The sequence below is a fragment of the Nerophis ophidion genome, linkage group LG24, assembly GCF_033978795.1.
Source record: "Nerophis ophidion isolate RoL-2023_Sa linkage group LG24, RoL_Noph_v1.0, whole genome shotgun sequence".
NCBI classification, from domain to species: domain Eukaryota; kingdom Metazoa; phylum Chordata; class Actinopteri; order Syngnathiformes; family Syngnathidae; genus Nerophis; species Nerophis ophidion.
Window position 1 is genome coordinate 31,675,894 of NC_084634.1, and position 16,091 is coordinate 31,691,984.

At 40.4% G+C, this 16,091-nt stretch overlaps 1 protein-coding gene across 3 annotated transcripts in view; it reads left to right on the top strand.

Moving 5' to 3' along the window:
* si:dkey-71h2.2 (low density lipoprotein receptor adapter protein 1-B) overlaps positions 1 to 16,091 on the top strand; it is a 113,530-nt gene that overhangs the window by 70,527 nt on the left and 26,912 nt on the right. For all 3 annotated transcript variants that reach the window (XM_061886026.1, XM_061886029.1, XM_061886027.1), the window contains exon 4: positions 13,778 to 13,892. In XM_061886026.1, coding sequence (XP_061742010.1) covers positions 13,778 to 13,892 — 115 coding nt within the window. The remainder of the gene's footprint in view (positions 1 to 13,777; positions 13,893 to 16,091) is intronic.

Sequence of the window (16,091 nt, forward strand, 5' to 3'; positions counted from 1 at the left end):
TTAGCCTGTTCACCTGTGCGATGTTCCTAATAAGTGTTTGATGGGCATCCCTCAACTTTCTTAGTCTTTTTTGCCACTTGTGCCAGCTTTTTTGAAACATGTTGCAGGCATCACATTCCAAATGAGCTAATATTTGCAAAAAATAACAAAGCTTTGCAGTTCGAACGTTAAGTATTTTGTCTTTGCAGTCTATTTAATTGAATATAAGTTGTAAAGGATTTGCAAATCATTGTATTCTGTTTTTATTTACCATTTACACAACGTGCCAACTTCACTGGTTTTGGGGTTTGTACTTATTAGCATTTTTTGGAAGTCATTTGGTGTCATGAATCAGATACATGTGATAATAGCTTGAATATAGAGACAACTAATTTGTCCCACTCGACTGGTACTTTAAATCCACCAAAACGTCACTGTGGAGTTTGGAATCTGTTTAGCTAATTGGAGCTAGTGACTCCATGTTGGTGATTCCTGTTTTGTTAGATCTGCCGTTTGGCTGCCGGTTGCAAACAATTATGCATCTACATTTTAAATACCTGTGCACATTGTAGCGGGAAAAAACAACAAAAGCTTTGGTATTTAAGACACAAATTAATCTATTTTCATATGTTTATACAATCAAAAGGGAGGGGAGAGAAAGTCAAAACTTATCAAGTCCCACAACCTTGCACTTTACAAGATGATTCAAAAATATCAAATAATAAAATGTAATGTTCATGAAATAATGTAAAAATATAAAAAACCTTAATTCAATAATTTGCCTTCTTCAATTAAAAAAAATATAATTGTAATACCAATAAATAAGAAAAATAAATACTAGGAGTGTGAGAAAAAATCCATTCGAATTTGAATCGCGATTCTCACGTCGTGCGATTCAGAATCGATTCTCATTTTTAAAAATAACTTCTTTTTTTTTATCAATCCAACAAAACAATACACAGCAATAGCATAACAATGCAATCCAATTCCGAAACCAAACCTGACCCAGCAACACTCAGAACTGTAATAAACAGAGCAATTGAGAGAATACACAAACACGACACAGAACAAACCAAAAGTAGTGAAACAAAAAAGAATATTATCAACAACAGTATCAATATTAATTATAATTTCAGCATAGCAGTGATTAAAAATCCCTCATTGACATTATCATTAGACATTTATATATTAAAAAAAAGAACAATAGTGACTTACACTTGTTTTAAATACAAGTGTCTCATAAGCTTGACAATACACTGTGTCCAATATTTTCACAAAGATGAAATAAGTCATATTTTTGTTTCATTTAATAGTTAAAACAATTTTACATTATTGCAATCAGTTGATAAAACCTTGTCCTTTACAGTTATAAAACCTTTTTTACAAAAATCTACTACTCTGCTAGCAAGTCAGCAGACTGGGGTAGATCCTGCTGAAATCCAATGTATTGAATGAACAGAGAATCTTTTTGAATGGGTAAAAAATCGTTTTTTAATCGAGAATCGTGTTGAATTGAAAAAAAAAAAAATCGATTTTGAATCGAATCGTGACCCAAGAATCGATATTGAATCGAATCATGGGACACCCAATGATTCACACCCCTAATAAATACACTCAATCTAAACATAGATAAACACAAGACTGATGATATAATAATAATAATAATAATCAAATAATATATATATAATATAATATAATATTCACTGCTTGTTGTTCATACATGGTTTCAAAGCATCACTCATGATATGTGGGGGTGGTATGGCTCGGTTGGTAGAGTGGCCGTGCCAGCAACTCCAGGGTTTGCAGGTTCGATCCCCGCTTCCGCCCTCCTAGTCACTGCCGTTGTGTCCTTGGGCAAGACACTTTACCCACCTGCTCCCAGTGCCACCCAGACCAGTTTAAATGTAACTAATATAATGGGTTTCACTATGTAAACGCGCTTTGAGTCACTAGAGAAAAGCGCTATATAAATATAATTCACTTCACTACCCTTACTGTACATTTTACAGCAATGAACTGTAATTTCACAGTACAACGATGTAATCACTATGCTTTGTAATGTCGGGCGGTATAGCTCGGTTGGTAGAGCGGCCGTGCCAGCAACTTGAGGGTTGCGGGTTCGATCCCCGCTTACACCATCCTAGTCACTGCCGTTTTGTCCTTGGGCAAGACACTTTACCCACCTGCTTCCAGTGCCACCCACACTGGTTTATATGGAACTTAGATATTGGGTTTCACTATGTAAAGCGCTTTGAGTCACTAGAGAAAAAGCGCTATATAAATACAATTCACTTCACTTCACTTCACAATATAATTCTGTAAATTCCAACTGATTTGTCTCTTAAGGACTTCTGCAGACTACATGACACTCTTATGAGAGAGTCATTGACAAAAAAATTACAGTTGTGAAGTTGCAGCCTATAATCTTAACTTTACTGTAATCGACTGTAAAACCACAGCTCTGCAGTGACAGTAAATTTCTGTGAAAGTAATTTGCTGTGTATTTACAGTGACACATTTTACAGTGTACTATTACATATTTAGTGGCATCGCTTCAAAGGAGAACTGCACTTTTTTTGGGAATTTTGCTCATCGTTCACAAATATCATTAAAGACATGATGACGGATGGATTGAAAAAAAAAACATTCTAGATATTAAATAAATGCGATCAAAAGTCTGATTAAAATGGAGCTTATGGGAGCTGTTCAATTGTGCCAGTAGAGCCCTTAAAAAACATCCACACACCTCCATTAGGGTTTTATATAATGTACACGAGGTAAGTAAATGTGTAATGTAGTAACGGTACATTTATAACATTCACTATTTCCGCATTTTCATTGTTTTAAGCATACGCAGTGCATTAATTATTTGCTTTTTTCCCCCTTCATCACTGATTTCTGCTCATTGCAGACTTTGAGAGCCAACAAACATAAAAAAAAAAAAAAACAGCACTTACTGTACAAGGTCTGCTGTCATTAGGATGCCGACTGCTGGGATGTTCATACATTCCCATTTAGGGGAAAAAATGACTCATAATCCTCGCAAAGATGGGTGTGAGACAAGCCCTTTTGTGTCATCCTTGCCAGGTGCAAGCTCTACATGGCTGTCAAAGTCTCCCAACTTGTCAGATTACCTCCTCAGACGTCTCATGTCCAGATAAGAGGCATGATTTATGATCTAGAACAGGGGTATGGAATCTATGGCTCGCGAGCCAGATGTTGCTCTTTTGATGACTGCATCTGGCTCTCGGATAAATCTGAGCTGACACTGCTTAACACAATAAGTAATGAATAATTAATTCCACTTGTAATCACAGTGTTAAAAATAATGTTCAAAATATAAAACATGCTCATGATCCTTTTTTCTGCCGCACTTGTTCAAGAAGTTACATTAAGGATAAGAAGTAATTTATTTATTATTGGTTAGTGTAGGGCTTGCCCTCCTGGGGTTTCTTCAGACCGACATGAGAGCCTGTTTCAGGGTTACAATATTGTTTTTTTTTTCAATAAGTCTCTCAGTTGCTTTCCAGCAATTGTCTTTTTCTCTTTCATTCTCGCTCGCGCTCTGGCTCCATCCCCATCCCTGTCTCTCCTGGCTGCTGCTTATAAACAGAGCGACAGGTGATTATATAACAAGGCCCAGGTGGGCCATCTACACACCTGTCGCTGATTTTGAGGCCGATCCTGTCAACACCCTGCTTCGCTGCAGCCCCGCAGGCCACGCCCCCTCCACAGTTAGCTTCAGAATAACAATGTCATTACATAAAATAACACACCTATTATACTCTAGTACAGGGGCGCTCACACTTTTTCTGCAGGCGAGCTACTTTTCAATTGACCAAGTCGAGGAGATCTACCTCATTCCTATTTATAATTTATAGTTATTTATTTATGAAAGAGACATTTTTGTCAACAAGTTAATGGTGTTTAATGATAATACAAGCATGTTTAACACACATAGATTCCTTTCTTTCATGAAGACAAGAATATAAGTTGGTGTATTTGATTCTGATGACTTGCATTGATTGGAATTAGACAGTGGTGCTGATAACGTCCGCATTTTCAAATGGAGGAAAAAAAAAGTCCTCCTTTCTGTCCAATACCACATGAAAGTGGTTGGATTTGGCATCTCATTTGTCCAACTTGCATACTCGTTTTTAAACACTTTGTTATGAGAGTAGCATATGTGTGTGGCCCTTTAATGTCTGGCAGCAGGTGAGTGATGTCAGTGAGTGTGCGGGTGGGCAAGCAAGTGAGAAAGCGGTCGCTGAGGGCGGGGGAGAAATACATTGGCATCAAACTCCGTAGCTTGCTAGCTTGTGCACGCTAGCTTTCTGAGACTCTTATTTTGTTAGCACAGGGAGGATGAAATAGGTCTTTTATGGCGAAGACAGGAACTGTGCAGTCGGTCTTTAGAGTTTTGACAGTATGTACGGAGTCTCTAGAAATAAAATGTGTTTCTCTGCGTCCGCCCTGTTAGTGATTTTTTTCTTAAATATGAGCTCGCAGCAGCCAGCGTCATCTCACAAGATCCTCGGGTGCCGAGAATGTCAAACAACTGACGAAAGTGAAGTCTTGGTACGATTGATGATTGCTCATTTTTATGTATATTTTTTAATGCCTGGCTTGAGATCGACTGACACACCCTCCGAGATCGACCAGTCGATCTCGATCGACGTAATGGGCACCCCTGCTCTAGAAATGTTGGTCTTACCTAAAAATGCACGCGTTTAGTTGTGTTCAATGTTTAAAAAAACTATTATATAGCTCTTACGGAAATACATTTTAAAATATTTGGCTTCTTGGCTCTCTCAGCCAAAAAGGTTCCAGACCCCTGATCTAAAATAAACTTACAGCGACAAAGTAGCAGACCACATAATGATGTAAACATAAGGAGATACCGAAGTGATCGAGGTGTCTCTCTTAGTAGTTCGTTATAAAAACAATATCACTAATACTTGGTTGATATTCAAGTCACAAAATGTAAATTGAGCATTGTTGGCGCTTTTGAACGGTTATTTATTGGATTTTATGGGCGGAGTAGTGGAGCTCCCAATAGCTCTGCTGTGAGCTGACTTTTATTTGTTTATTTAATACATAGAATGCATTAGAAAAAAATCCATTCCTCGTCATGTCTTTCATAATGATTGTGCATGATAGGCAAAATTCCCAGAAAAGTGCAGTTACCCTTTAAAGTGAGGCTGCACACATTACTGTACACACATAACAACACACTGTACACATGCAAGTGGCCTCAATTGCCTTCTAATGTTAGAGGACAAAGATGTGACAGTTATCAAGTGTTGCATACTCTCCTTTTTAGACATATTGGCCTGAAGACATATGGTTGCACACTTGGTGCCGGATCTAATTATAATTGTATGAACGCACCAAGGTCATTGCCAGCATTATCAGGGGCGTGTACTACTGTATCAAACTGAAGGGTGGCGCTAATAACTTGGTTATCGAGATGTTAATAAACCTGTGTGTGTGTGTGTGTGTGTGTGTGTGTGTGTGTGTGTGTGTGTGTGTGTGTGTGTGTGTGTGTGTGTGTATATACACAAACCCCGTTTCCATATGAGTTGGAAAATTGTGTTAGATGTCAATCAATGTTTATTTATATAGCCCCAAATCACAAATGTCTCAAAGGACTGCACAAATCATTACGACTACAACATCCTCGGAAGAACCCACAAAAGGGCAAGGAAAACTCACACCCAGTGGGCAGGGAGAATTCACATCCAGTGGGACGCCAGTGACAATGCTGACTATGAGAAACCTTGGGGAGGACCTCAGATGTGGGCAACCCCCCCCCTCTAGGGGACCGAAAGCAATGGATGTCGAGCGGGTCTAACATGATGCTGTGAAAGTTCAATCCATAGTGGCTCCAACACAGCCGCGAGAGTTCAGTTCAAAGCGGATCCAAGACAGCAGCGAGAGTCCCGTCCACAGGAGACCATCTCAAGCGGAAGCGGATCAGCAGCGTAGAGATATCCCCAATCGATACAGGCGAGCGGTCCGTCCTGGGTCCCGACGAGCGGTCCACCCTGGGTGTCGACTCTGGACAGCCAGTACTTCATCCATGGTCATCGGACCGGACCCCCTCCACAAGGGAGGGGGGGGACATAGGAGAAAATAAAGAAGCGGCAGATCAACTGGTCTAAAAAGGAGGTCTATTTAAAGGCTAGAGTATACAGATGAGTTTTAAGGTGAGACTTAAATGCTTCTACTGAGGTAGCATCTCGAACTGTTACCGGGAGGGCATTCCAGAGTACTGGAGCCCGAACGGAAAACGCTCTATAGCCCGCAGACTTTTTTTGGGCTCTAGGAATCACTAATAAGCCGGAGTCTTTTGAACGCAGATTTCTTTCCGGGACATATGGTACAATACAATCGGCAAGATAGGATGGAGCTAGACCGTGTAGTATTTTATACGTAAGTAGTAAAACCTTAAAGATGTAAATATAAACGGAATACAATGATTTGCAAATCCTTTTCAACCCATATTAAATTGAATGCACTGCACAGACAACATATTTGATGTTCAAACGGCATAGCTCGGTTGGTAGACTGGCCGTGCCAGCAACTTGAGGGTTGCAGGTTCGATTCCCGCTTCCGCCATCCTAGTCACTGCCGTTGTGTCCTGGAGCAAGACACTTTACCCACCTGCTCCCAGTGCCACCCACACTGGTTGAAATGTAACATAGATATTGGGTTTCACTATGTAAAGCGCTTTGAGTCACTAGAGAAAAGCGCTATATAAATATAATTCACTTCACAAACTGATAAACATTTTTTTTTTGCAAACAATCATTAACTTTAGAATTTCATGGCTGCAACACGTGCCAAAGTAGTTGGGAAAGGGCATGTTCACCACTGTGTTACATCAGCTTTTCTTTTAACAACACTCAATAAACGTTTGGGAAAAGAGGAAACTAATAGTTAACGCTTTGAAAGTGGAATTCTTTCCCATTGTTGTCTTGGATAGTTAAATAGATAGATAGATAGATAGATAGATAGATAGATAGTACTTTATTGATTCCTTCAGGAGAGTTCCTTCAGGAAAATTAAAATTCCAGCAGCAGTGTACAGAGTTAAGATCAATTAAAAAAAAAGTAAAAAGTAAATAATGGGGGTTTAAAAGGAAACAAAATAGAGAAATATTACAAAAAGAATAAAAACATTGGGAATAACAATATAACAGCTTCAGTCGTTCAACAGTCCGGGGTCTCCGCTGTCATTTTCTACGCGTCATAATGTGCCACATATTTTCGATGGGAAACAAGTCTGGACTGCAGGCGAGCCAGGAAAGTACCTGCACTCTTTTTTTTACGAAGCCACGCTGTTGTAACACATGCTGAATGTGGCTTGGCATTGTCTTAATGAAATAAGCAGGGGCGTCCATGAAAAAGATGGTGCTTAGATGACAGCATATGTTGTTCCAAAACCTGTATGGACCATTCAGCATTAATGGTGCCTTCACAGATGTGTAAGTTACCCATGCCTTGGGCACTAATGCACCCCCATACCATCACAGATGCTGCCTTTTGAACTTTGCGTCGATAACACATGTCGAATATTCCCCAAAACAATTCGAAATGTGGACTCGTCAGACCACAGAACACTTTTCCACCTTGCATCAGTCCATCTTAGATAATCTCGGGCCCAGAGAAGCCGGCGGCGTTTCTGGATGTTGTTGATAAATTGCTTTCGCTTTGCACAGTAGAGTTTTAACTTGCACTTACAGATGTAGCGACCAATTGTATTTAGTGACAGTGGTTTTCTAATTTGTTCCTGAGCCCATGTGGTGATATCCTTTAGAGATTGATGTCGGTTTTTGATACAGTGCCGTCTGAGGGATCGAAGGTCACGGTCATTCAATGTTGGTTTTTGGCCATACCGCTTACGTGGAGTGATTTCTCTAGATTCTCCAAACCTTTTGATGATATTATTGACCGTAGATGTTGAAATCCCTAAATTTCTTGCAATTGCACTTTGAAAAATGTTCTTCTTAAAGTGTTTGACTATTTTCATTGATTGATCGATACTTTTATTAGTAGATTGCACAGTTCAGTACATATTCCGTACAATTGACCACTAAATGGTAACACCCGAATAAGTTTTTCAACTTGTTTAAGTCGGGGTCCACGTTAATCAATTCATGGTAATTCATTTGCTCACGCATTTGTGGACAAAGGGGTGTATCTCGCCCCATCTTTTCTTGTGAAAGACTGAGCATTTTTTGGGAAGCTGTTTTTATACCCAATCATGGCACCCAGCTGTTCCAAATTAGCCTGCACACCTGCGGGATGTTCCAAATAAGTGTTTGATGAGCATTCCTCCACTTCATCAGTATTTATTGCCACCTTTCCCAACTTCTTTGTCACGTGTTGCTGGCATCAAATTCTAAAGTTAATGATTATTTGCAATAAAAAAAAAAATGTTTATCAGTTTGAACATCAAATATGTTGTCTTTGTAGCATATTCAACTGAATATGGGTTGAAAATGATTTGCAAATCATTGTATTCCGTTTATATTTACATCTAACAGTTTCCCAAATCATATGGAAAAAAGGTTTGTATATATATATGTATGTGTGCAGGCTACTTGGGAACAGGTGGGTTCCATGATTGGGTATAAAAGTGGCTTCGATGAAATGCTAAGTAATTCACAAACAAGGATGGGGTGAGGGTCACCAATTTGTAAGCAAATTGTCGAATAGTTTTAGAACAACATTTCTCAACGAGCTATTGCAAGGAATTTAGGGATTTTACCATCTTCGGTCCGTAAAATCAGTAAAAAGTTCAGAGAATCTGGAGAAATCACTGCACGTAAGCGAAGATATTACGGACTTTTGATCCCTCAGGCGGTACTGCATCAAAAACCGACATCAGTGTGTAAAGGATATCACCACATGGGCTCAGGAACACTTCATAAAACCACTGTCAGTAACTACAGTTGGTCGCTACATCTGTAAGTGCAAGTTAAAACTCTACTATGCAAAGCCAAAGCCATTTATCAACAACACCCTGAAACGCCGTCGGCTTGGCTGGGCCCGAGCTCACCTAAAATGGACTGATGCAAAGTGGAAAGGTGGTCTGTGGTCTGACGAGTCCACATTTCAAATTATATTTGGAAACAGTGGATGTGGTGTCCTCCAGAACAAAGAGGAAAATAATCATTCTGATTGTTAAAGGCGCAAAGTTCAAAAGCCAGCATCTGTGATGGTATGGGGGTGTATTAGTGCCCAAGGCATGGGTAACTTACACATCTGTGAAGGCACCATTAATGCTGAATGGTCCATACAGGTTTTGGAGCAACATACACGCCCCTGCTTATTTCAGCAAGACAATGCCAAGCCACGTTTTACAACAGCGTGGCTTCTTAGTAATAGAGTGCGGGTACTTTCCTGGCCCGCCTGCAGTCCAGACCTGTCTCCCATCGAAAATGTGTGGCGCATTATGAAACGTAAAATACGACAGCGGAGACCCCAAACTGTTGAGCAACTGAAGCTCTACATAAATCAAGAATGGGAAAGAATTCCCCTTTCAAAGCTTCAACAATTAGTTTCCTCAGTTCCCAAATGTTTATTGAGTGTTGTTAAATAAAAAGGTAATGTGACACAGTGGTGAACATGCCCTTTCCCAACTACTTTGGCACGTGCTGCAGCCATGAAATTCTAAGTTAATTATTATTTGCAAAAAAAAATTACATTTTTATGAGTTTGAACATCAAATATCTTGTCTTTATAGTGCATTTAATTGGATATGGGTTGAAAAGGATTTGAAAATCATTGTATTCCATTTATATTTACATCTAACACAATTTCCCAACTCATATGGAAACGGGGTTTGTATATGTATACATATATGTGTATGTATATAAGTGTATATATATATATATATATGTATATATGTATGTATATGTGTATGTATATATGTATATATACAAAGCCCGTTTCCATAGGAGTTGGGAAAATGTATTAGATGTAAATATAAGGGGAACACAATGATTTGCAAATCATTTTCAACCCATATTCAGTTAAATGCACTACAAAAGCAACATATTTGATGTTAAAACTGATAAACATTTTTTTTTTTTGCAAATAATCATTAACTTTTGATTTTGATATCAGCAACACGTGACAAAGAAGTTGGGAAGGGGGGCAATAAATACTGATAAAGTTGAGGAATTCTCATCAAACACTTTTTGGAACATCCCACAGGTGAACAGGCTAATTGGGAACAGGTGGGTGCCATGATTGGGTATAAAAGCAGCTTCCATGAAATGCTAAGTAGTTCACAAAGGATGGGGCGAGGGTCCCCAATTTGTAAACAAATTGTCCGACAATTTTAGAACAACATTTCTCAACGAGCTATTGCAAGGAATTATGGGAATTTACCATCTACGCTCCGTAAAATCACAGAATCTGGAGAAATCACTGCACGTAAGCGATGATATTACGGATCTTTGATATGTCAGGCGGTACTGCATCAAAAACCGACATCAGTGTGTAAAAGATATCACCACATGGGCTCAGGAACACTTCAGAAAACCACTGTCACTAAATACAGTTCGTCGCTACATCTGTAAGAGCAAGTTAAAACTCTACTCTGCAAAGCAAAAGCCATTCATCAAATCAAATCAACTTTATTTATAAAGCACATTTAAAATTTACCACAGGGGTAGCCAAAGTGATGTACAACAGACAGGTTAAAAGATAATACGAGGAACGAGCAAAAAACACAACACAAACAGAACATGATAAAAAAATAGATAAATAAAAAATAACAGGTTCACAGCAGGTGTATAATGGGGCGCCATTGCAGGATGGTTATCACTTACTGTTAAAAGCCAAGGAATAAAAGTATGTTTTTAAGCGAGATTTAAAAACAGGAAGAGAGGAGGTTTGTCTAACACTCAGAGGTATGTCGTTCCAGAGCTTGGGAGCAGCAGCGGCGAAAGCTCTGTCACCGCTAAGCTTCAGCTTTGTGTCAGGGACCGTCAGTAGCAGCTGATCGGCTGATCTTAGGGATCGAGTGGGGCAGTAAGGCTGAAGGAGGTCGGAGAGATATGTTGGCGCGAGGTTGTTTAGACATTTAAAAGCAAATAAAATGAGTTTAAAATTGATTCGATAACGCACAGGGAGCCAGTGAAGGGATGCTAATATAGGGGTCATGTGCTCACGTCTGCGGGTCTGTGTTAGCAGACGAGCAGCAGAGTTCTGCACCAGCTGCAGGCGGGCGAGGGAGGCCTGGCTAATGCCGACATACAGGGCATTGCAGTAGTCTAAACGATTCGAGATAAAGGCGTGAATTAATTTCTCGAGATCATGTCCCGACAGAAGCAGTTTCACTTTCGCTATTTGGCGTAATTGATAAAAACTTTTTGGAACGACGCTGCTGATTTGTTTTTCGAATTTAAAATCTGAGTCGAACTTTACCCCCAGGTTTGTGACACAGTCGCTGAGATACGGGGTCAAAGTGCCGAGGTCAACGTTGGGGGAAGGAGAGCGACTTGGACTGAACAACATAACTTCTGTTTTGTCTTCATTTAGACTCAGGAAGTTAGCTGAAAGTCAGGCTTTGATGTCGTGCAGGCAGTCAATGAGACGTTGAACTGTTATTTTGTGCCATGGGAAAATAGATCTGGCAATCATCGGCATAAAAATGCAATGCAATACCATACTTCCTAAAAATAGAACCAAGGGGGAAAAGGTAAAGCGCAAATAGGATTGGGGCAAGGATTGAGCCCTGGGGGACCCCGTGTGGTAGAGGAGCTGTGGAAGACATAAAACTGTCTATTTTTACACAAAAACTCCTGTCGGCTAGGTACGACCGGAACCAGTTGAGGGCGGCGCCCTTAATACCCACACAGTTCTCAAGACGAGCGATTATGGTGGCATGGTCGACGGTGTCGAACGCAGCAGACAGATCTAAAAGCACCAGGATGACATATTTGCCAGAATCAGTTGACAGGAGGATATCGTTAAAAACTTTTAGAAGCGCTGACTCTGTGCTGTGGAGGTCTTTAAAACCGGACTGGAACAGCTCAGTGATACCATTATCCTCTAAGAAGGGCAAAAACTGACTGTAGACAACCTTCTCTAATATTTTGGAAATGTATGGAAGATTAGAGATAGGTCTAAAGTTAGAGAGGAGAGAGGGGTTGAGGCTTGGTTTTTTAAGTAGAGGTCGTACCACTGCATGTTTAAACTCTACTGGAACTAACTATTCCAGAAGAGAGGCTACTATTGATAATGTTAAGGACACTTGATCCAATAGTAGCAAATACCTCCTTATACAGGCGAGGTGGGAGGGCATCTGCAGGAGAACCAGAGGGCTTTATATGAATAACTGTGTCATTTAAAAAAGAAAAGGACTGATGGAAAACAGAAGAGAGATGCAGAGGAACAGATGGGTCAAATGAAAGCTGGGATAAACTGGCTCTAGTTGACGCAATTTTGTCAGTGAAAAAATGGAGACAATTTTCCCAGAATTCAAAAGAAGCATCAAAATCAACAGATTTGGGAGCATCAATGACAGTGTTAATAGTTTTGAACAGAACTCTGGGGTTGTTACAGTTAGAAGATATAATCTGAGAAGATATATATTCATCTCTGCTTTTACAGTCATCTGAAAGGAAAACAGGCTTTCTCTAAAAATGTCAAAGGACACATGCAGCCTGTCCTTTTTCCATCTTCTCTCTGCTCTTCTACATTCGCGCCTGGCTGCACGAGTGACGCCATTCAACCAAGGCTAAGGCGTGGCTTTAGAGCGGCGGCACTTGAAAGGAGCGATCATGTCCAGTGTTTGTAAACAAATGGAGTTAATACAACTTAAGCTGTACATAAAACAAGAATGGTAAATAATTCATCTTTCAAAGCTTCAACAATTAGTTTCCTCAGTTCCCAAACGTTTATTGAGTGTTGTTAAAAGAAAATGTGATGTAACACAGTGGTGAACATGCCCTTTCCCAACTACTTTGGCACGTGTTGCAGCCATGAAATTCTAAGTTAATTATTATTTCCCAAAAAAAATACAGTTTATGAGTTTGAACATCAAATATGTTGTCTTTGTAGTGCATTCAACTGAATATGGGTTGAAAAGGATTTGCAAATCATTGTATTCCTTTTATATTTACATCTAACACAATTTCCCAACTCATATGGAAACGGGGTTTGTATATAGAGGGGTTAGTGCGTCTGCCTCACAATACGAAGGTCCTGAGTAGTCCTGGGTTCAATGCGTGGGTTCCCTCCGGGTACTCCGGCTTCCTCCCACTTCCAAAGACATGCACCTGGGGATAGGTTGATTGGCAACACTAAATTGGCCCTAGTGTGTGAATGTGAGTGTGAATGTTGTCCGTCTATCTTTTTTGGCACTGCGAGGAGGTGGCGACTTGTCAAGGGTGTACCCCGCCTTTCGCCTGATTGTAGCTGAGATAGGCACCAGCGCCCCAGCGACCCCAAAGGGAATAAGCGGTAGAAAATGGATGGATGGATGGATATATCTGTATGTATGTATGTATATATGCATATATATATATATATATATATATATATATATATATATATATATATAAACATATATATGTATATTTACATATGTATGTGTGTTTAAGAATCCCTGCTGTATTCAATTATCTATTTTGTGATGTATATTATTGTCCACATGGCACTGCACTGTGTAATTATGAATCATAAATAAATGATTGTAAAAGCCACAGTGTTGTTCCAAAAATAAGTTATCTATCTGAATGATATCAGATGTTGTGAATTTTTTTTTTTTTTTGCAGAATCTCGTACTGCACAGCTGATAAAAGTCAGGACAAAGTGTTTGCGTACGTCTCCCAGAGTCAGTTCAACGAAACCCTGGAGTGTCACGCCTTCCTCTGCCAGAAGAAGAAGATTGTAAGAAAAATCCCACCCGACTTTTAAATATCCTTTTGGACTTTATAAATGTGACATTGCCTTCAATAGTACAGTGTTGGTCAAATTGGGTTTTACTGACACCTTGTGGTAACGACCTGAAACAGCCACAGCATTATGTACATCTGCAAACTCCTAGCAGAACTAAAAAAAAAAAAAAAAAAATGGTTTGGTTTTTGACGTAAAGTTACAAGAAACAAAAATAAAAACTTTTTGATAATAAAGTCATAATCTTGCAATTTTACAGGAACAAAAAGTTGGGAATTAAATGTATAATGGATAAAATGATCATTTATGTCAGTTTCAAATTATTTCTGGGGTTTTTCCTTCTTTGACATTAGAGTGCCAACATTTTCAACCATGACACAATGACTCAGTAGTACCTCAACTTAAGAGCTTAATTGGTTCTTGAGGGAGCTTTTAACTCCAAACACTTATTATACCTTAAATCAACATGGTTGGAAAAACACATTAATCTCCATCTTTAGCTACATTATAAGCTCCAGCACCCTCCGCGACCCCGAAAGGGACAAGCGGTATGAAAATAGATGGATGGATAAGCTATGTTTTGTAGAGATTCACTGTGACATTTTCTACGCCAATTAATGGTAACTCCAATTTCTGCTTGTAACCTGAATGTTAACAATTAGTCAAGACAGTTCTTATCTGAAAATGCTCTCAAGTTGAAGCACTCTGAACCATCTGGGGAAGTTTGATTGGATTTATCATCAACGCCAAACAGGACATAAGCCCTTGAATTTTTTAATTGCTCAAAACTATTTTCTAAAGACAAAAATCCATCCATCCATCCCATCCATCCATCTATCTTCTTCCGTTTATCCGAGGTCGGGTCGCGGGGGTAGCAGCCTAAGCAGGGAAGCCCAGACTTCCCTCTCCCCAGCCACTTCGTCTAGCTCTTCCCGGGGGATCCCGAGGCGTTCCCAAACCAGCCGGGAGACATAGTCTAGCCAACATGTCCTGGGTCTTCCCCGTGACCTCCTACCGGTTGGACGTGCCCTAAACACCTCCCTCGGGAGGCGTTCGGGTGGCATCCTGACCAGATGCCCGAACCACCTCATCTGGCTCCTCTCGATGTGGAGGAGCAGCGGCTTTACTTTGAGCTCCTTCGGATGACAGAGCTTCTCACCCTATCTCTAAGGGAGAGCCCCGCCACACGGCGGAGGAAACTCATTTCGGCCGCTTGTACCCGTGATCTTATCCTTTCGGTCATAACCCAAAGCTCATGACCATAGGTGAGGATGGGAACGTAGATCGACCGGTAAATTGAGAGCTTTGCCTTCCGGCTCAGCTCCATCTTCACCACAACGGATCGGTACAACGTCCGCATTACTGAAGACGCCGCACCGATCCGCCTGTCGATCTCATGATCCACTCTTCCCTCACTCGTGAACAAGACTCCTAGGTACTTGAACTCCTCCACTTGGGGCAGGGTCTCCTCCCCAACCCGGAGATGGCACTCCACCCTTTTCCGGGCGAGAACCATGGACTCTGATTTGGAGGTGCTGATTCTCATTCCGGCCGCTTCACACTCTGCTGCGAACCAATCCAGTGAGAGCTGAAGATCCCGGCCAGATGAAGCCATCAGGACCACATCATCTGCAAAAAGCAGAGACCTAATCCTGCGGTTACCAAACCGGAACCCCTCAATTTTGTTGTATTCAATTCAATTAAATTTTCTACAGACAAAAATTATCAAGTTATCTCTACTGAGTACCTGTATTTTTTTGGTAGCGGTTCCGAATTGGGTCATTCCAGGAGGACCGTTAAGATTCTGAAAAAATTTATGAGTTGACCGTCGTAATTATGACATGTTGTCTCAGTTTGAAATAATTTCAAGGAAGGAAACAACGCCACACAAATCTTTTTAACTCAAACATGTTTTCCGCCTCAAAAGTCCCTCACTACCACCACTTCATCAATCGGCCTCTAAACCAGGGATGTCAAAACTCATTTTATTTCAGGGGCCAAATGGAGGACAATCTATTCTCAAGTGGGCCTTATTGTGGCGGTCCGCTCCCTGTATGATCAGTGCCAGAGCTTGGTCCGCATTGCCGGCAGTAAGTCGAACACGTTTCCAGTGAGGGTTGGACTCCCCCAAGGCTGCCCTTTGTCACCGATTCTGTTCATAACTTTTATGGACAGAATTTCTAGGCGCAGTCA